Source organism: Alosa pseudoharengus, unplaced genomic scaffold (genome assembly GCF_046254945.1).
Source record: "Alosa pseudoharengus isolate Yale_2024_CS ecotype anadromous, Long Island Sound unplaced genomic scaffold, YU_APseudo_1.1 YU_APseudo_1.1_scf_4, whole genome shotgun sequence".
NCBI lineage: Eukaryota > Metazoa > Chordata > Actinopteri > Clupeiformes > Clupeidae > Alosa > Alosa pseudoharengus.
Window position 1 is genome coordinate 6,766,821 of NW_027468774.1, and position 5,312 is coordinate 6,772,132.

A 5,312-nucleotide genomic window follows, 5' to 3' on the forward strand; every position below is an offset into this window, starting at 1 on the left:
CATTCAAGTAAAGTGTAATCAAAGTGCCTAATGAGGAAGAGAGGAACTCTTTTTTTATCGACTCCAAATGCAGGTTCAATAATGGTTTTAACATAACCAGGCACAGCCCTGCCCTTGCACTGACAGGAGAGGATCTATATTTTAGGACCAATATAAGGTGTCTTATCAAGACAAATTTCCTTAACGCAAATTTGTTTTAAATTAAATCAAATGATTTTACAAAAAAAAACCTCTAGGTTGTAAGTGTCACAGGGCCAAGGTTTCAAAGTCATAGTTTGCTGCTGGTGGAATATTAATTGAGAGTTCATTCAATGTTCAAATCTATGATGCACAAAAACAGCATTTCTACATAATACATTTAGCATGGAAATAATATAAATAATTTTCATTTCAGTTTCTGAGGTGAGGGTTGTTCTACTCGGGAACAGCTGGGCCAAGAGGAGTTCAGTGGGGAACTTCATACTGGGACAGTCTGTCTTCAACCCTGAGAAAGAAACAGATTGCTATATGACTATCAAAGGACAGCTAAAAGAGAAAGAAATACTTCTCATCAACACTCCAGAACATCTGAATCCAGACATCTCTGATGAGAAACTGACTCAGTTTAAGAAAAACTGTGTGAAACTTTCTGATCCTGGACCTCATATGTTCCTGTTGGTTCTACAGCCTGAAGACTTCACTGAGCAGCACAAACAGAGGCTACAGGCAATACTGGAAAAGTTCAGTGATAAATCGTTTCAGCATTCATTGGCACTGATATCATCACCTAGATTGACACTAGTCAAGAGCTCAGGAAAAATGGAAAAATATACTCAACATCCCCTTATAGGGGACATGGTACAAAAATGTAGACGTTGGATGTTGTGGCACAAGGACCTTGAACCAGAGTTGTTAAAGATGATGGACCTAATAGTTAAGGAGAATAATGGAGGGCATGTGAGCTGTGATCTGTTTGAGGACGCAGAGTCTGATTTACCCAGTCGTCAAGGAAACGTGACACAAGTCAAAGCTGGCAGTATCAACCTTGATCGTGCTCGAGATGTTGGTAAGTTATGTAACAAATCATATTGATGATACATAGGAGCAATCATGATTACATTTTAAGGTACAGTTGGGATGTTGACCCCGTAGTATTTCTACAGGACTGCAATCAATCAAGACTTCAGCAAACAACTCTGACTGTGAGTAAACTTACAAATTATTGGTATGCAGATGCAGTGAGATATCAATCAGTTGAAAATGTCCTGTAATTAATCATCATTGATCATACCCACACACACATGTGGAAAGTACAATAAACCAGTGTACGCAAATTAAGTAAATCTACTTAGATACATTGATACATTTGTCAGTGTAGAGGTCTAAGATATTGGCAGGGACAGACAGGCCATCTGGCTATACCAGGCTTTATCCCAGGGGCATCTTAGAGCTGATGGAATATTATATGATTAAATATCGTCTAAAGCAAAGACAGTCAGCAGCCCATTGGTCAATTTTGTTCTCACAGAGGAGTATGTCCCTTAATTTCTGGCCATTTTTACTTTTCAACAATGTTTTCACCTCTCTTCACTCCATTCCCATTTGCATCCCTCAATATGTGTTTCCTCTGTTTTAGTGCTGGCGCTCAGGATTGTGTTGCTGGGGAAAAGTGAAAAGAAAAAAATTAATCTAGGAAATTCCATCATTGGATTTCAAGGTTTTCATCTTCAGAAAAAAACAAACAAGCAATGTATCACCACAATTTCTGGAGAGTGGAGAGGGAGATCTGTAACAGTAGTAAAAACACCAGACATCTTCAGTTGCCCTGAGCAAACAGTGAGAAGAGAGATTGAAATGTGTACAAACCTGTGCTCCCCGGGACCCCATGTTCTGCTGCTGTTGGTGAAGCCCTCAGAGTTTGATACAGAGAACAAAGAACGACTGGACTTCATCTTGAGTTTGTTTGATGAAGGTGGCTTTAAACACTCAATGGTCGTCATGACACACCAGGAGCATGAGACAATGTTGGTGAATCAGCTGGTTGAAGAGTGCAGAGGAAGATATTGCTACATGCCTGATGGTGATGATAATCTGCTAATGGATAAGGTTGAGAGCCTTGTGCATCAAAACAAAGGATCCTTCCTCGCCCTCACTAGAAAGACCATAAGACCAATGTCTGAACACATCAAACCAGCTTTAAACCTGATTCTGTTTGGGAGGAGAGGAGCAGGAAAGACCTCAGCAGCCAAAGCCATTTTAGGCCAGACGGAGCTTCATTCAGTCTCCAGCTCATCAGTATGTGCTAAATATCAGGGAGAGGCGTTTGGACACTGGGTTTCTCTGGTGGAGCTGCCAGCCTTGTATGGAAAACCCCAGGTGGCAATGATGGATGAATCACTCAGGTGTATCTCCCTCTGTGATCCTGAGGGTGCCCATGCCTTCATACTGGTCCTACCTGTGGGTAACCTCACTGATGAAGACAAGGGAGAGTTACAGACCTTCCAAAAAACGTTTGGCTCTCAAGTCAATGACTTCACCATAATTTTGTTCACTACAGAGTTAGATCCTACTGCTGCAGCTGTTATTAATTTTGTGAAAGGAACGGAGGATATAGCAAAACTCTGCCAGAGCTGTGGAGGAAGAAAGCTTGTTCTCAACATCAAGGACCAACAGCAGATCCCAGAGCTGTTTGATAATGTTGATAAAATGAGATCCCTCAAAGACAGACCATGTAGATATACAAGTGACACATTTGCACGTGTCCAAATAGAAAAGATGATACAGCTGGAGACTGTCATCACCAGGCAACAGGCTGAAATTGAGAACCTGACAAAAGAAGGTGTGGCCTCTGGTAAGTATTTTACTCTTTATTGGTACAATTTTCATTATTAGCTGATTTTCTACACTCAAAGTTAATATGTTAATAAGTTAGAAGTTAATAACTTCTGCTGTTTTGATTATCTAGTTGATGATGAGAAACAGACCTCAGAGTGTCTCAGGATTGTGCTGATTGGGAAGACTGGAAGTGGAAAGAGCTCTTCAGGAAACACCATTCTAGGAAGAGATGAGTTTGCAGCTGAATCAAGTCAAACATCCGTCACAAAATGGTGTCAGAAAGGACAGTGTGAAGTGGACGGTCGTTCAGTTGTTGTAGTCGATACTCCTGGACTGTTTGACAATAGTTTGTCAAAGGAGGAAGTCATTGAGGAGTTGGTAAAGTGTATTGGTCTTTTGTCTCCAGGACCACATGTTTTCCTCTTGGTGTTACAGATTGGCCGATTCACACCAGAAGAGAAGGAGACATTACAACTAATCAAGGAAATATTTGGAAAGAATTCTGAAAATTTCACCATCATTCTTTTCACAAGAGGAGATACACTTAAGCGTGAGAAGCGGACCATTCAAGAATACATTGACAAAAAAGGAGATGATGCCTGCAAAAAGCTTTTCACTGATTGTGGAGGACGATGCCATGTGTTTAATAACTATGAAGATAACGATGAAGTTAAACACACACAAGTCAGTGACCTGATAAACAAGATTGAGACAATGGTGAAATACAATGGAGGCAGCTGCTACAGCAGTGAGATGTTCCAGGAGGCTGAGGCTGCAATACAGAGGGAAATGGAGAAGATCTTAAAAGAGAAGGAAGAACAGATGCTGAGAGAGAGAGAAGAACTTGAAAGAAAACATCAGGTGGAAATGGAAGCAATGAAAATAAGACTTGAGGAACAGACTGCAAAAACTGAGCAGGAGAGAAAATTGAAAGACAGACAACTTCAGGAAAAGGAAGAAAACATTGAAAAGGAGAAAATGGAAAGAAAGAAAGAAAAAGAAAAGAGAGAAGAAGAGGACAGGAAGAGAAAAGACCAGGAAAAACACAAGCGTCAGGAGTGGGAACAAAAACTGGCTGCTTTGGAGAAAAAAATAAAACTTGAAACAGAGGAAAAAGACACCATTGACAGGGAACTGGAGCAGAGCAGAGAAGAGATGAGAAAGCAGAGAGAGGCCTGGGAGGAGAAACAAAAAGAATGGTGGGACAAACGATATCAAGAAGATGAACAGAGACGACAGAATGTGAAAGAAAAACTTGAAAAGCTTCAAGAAGACTATGAGCAAGACAGAGACAGACACGAAAAGAAAAGAAAAGAGGAAGATCGAATCAGAAGGGAACAAGAGGAGATAGAGAGAAAAGAATTAGAGGAAAAGTATGAGAAAAAACTCAAAGAAATGAAAGAGAAAATGAAGAAATGTGAGGAAGAGGCCAGAAAACAAGCTGAAGAACTTAATGAATTCAGAGAGAAATACACCAAAGACTTTGCAGTTCTGGTAGAAAAACACATGGAGGAAATTAAAAACACAAAGCTTCACCATGAGGAAGAGATGGAAAAGACTGTAGAGTTCCATACAAAACAGAACCATCTGTTGGGTGACCTCTTTAGCCACAACGACACATCTAAGGCCAAACAAATTAAAGACTTGACGAGAAAGCATGAGCAAGAAATCGCAGATCTGAAAAAAAAGTACGAGAGCAAATGTATCATCCAATGATTATGTGCCTGAACTGTTCTCTATCAAGTGCTAAGTGCTTCGTCCGTGTATTCAATACACTGAACTACAAAAATCCAGTTAATGTACTAATTAAACTGTCTCTTGATTCCTGCTGCCATGATGAGCAGAAGACTCGTAGCAAAATGACACAACACACATATTTTTTACTGTAGTAGATTAATAATCACATTTCTTTCTGCAGTAGATTCATTTTCATTTTTTCACTGTAGTAGCTTAATTATGAGACATTTATTTCTGTAGAAGGTTAATTATCACACATTTCTTCATGTAGTAGACTATTTGTCATAATTTTTGAATGTAGTAGATTAATCATCACATTTCTTTCTGTAGTATCATTTTTTTATGTGGTAGATTATTTATCACATGTACTGCTGTAGTTGATGAATTATCACATTTATTGATGTAGTAGATTAATTATCACACATTTCTTGATGTAGTAGATTAATTATCATATTTGTTTCTGTAGTAGATTAATTATCACATTTATTTCTGTAGTTTAACTCTTTAAATGAACAGGCTGATCTGCTTTGATGTACAATCTAGGCCTCTTTCTGTACTCTATTATCTGGAAGTCCTTATTTTGTGTAAACATCATCTATTAAACTAGAAATTTCACATCAGCATTGCATTGCCTTTCTGTGGGACATGGCACCTTTCACATTTCCATAAGTAGTCAGGTATGCTTTTGGGTACTGGTTTCTGAAGTGCTTTGGGTATTGGGTGTTATTGATTCTAAAAGCAGCAGAAGCAACTTTCACAAA

General features: G+C 39.1%; 1 protein-coding gene across 1 annotated transcript; it reads left to right on the forward strand.

Annotated features, from left to right (window-relative positions):
* Positions 1-507: 507 nt before the first annotated feature.
* On the forward strand, positions 508-4,660 carry LOC143102254 (uncharacterized). Its single transcript, XM_076265738.1, has 3 exons — positions 508-1,045; positions 1,616-2,830; positions 2,945-4,660. The coding sequence occupies exons 1-3, from the start codon at positions 508-510 to the stop codon at positions 4,528-4,530; spliced, it is 3,339 nt and encodes a 1,112-aa protein (XP_076121853.1). The 3' UTR covers positions 4,531-4,660.
* Positions 4,661-5,312: the final 652 nt, after the last annotated feature.

Bases quoted from the DNA above. Each gene is read 5' to 3' on its own strand.
- LOC143102254 (XM_076265738.1), top strand. From the start codon at position 508: ATGACTATCAAAGGACAGCTAAAAGAGAAAGAAATACTTCTCATCAAC. The intron at 1,046-1,615 runs GTAAGTTATGTA...CCTCTGTTTTAG, and splicing joins TGATCGTGCTCGAGATGTTG to TGCTGGCGCTCAGGATTGTG. The intron at 2,831-2,944 runs GTAAGTATTTTA...TTGATTATCTAG, and splicing joins AAAAGAAGGTGTGGCCTCTG to TTGATGATGAGAAACAGACC.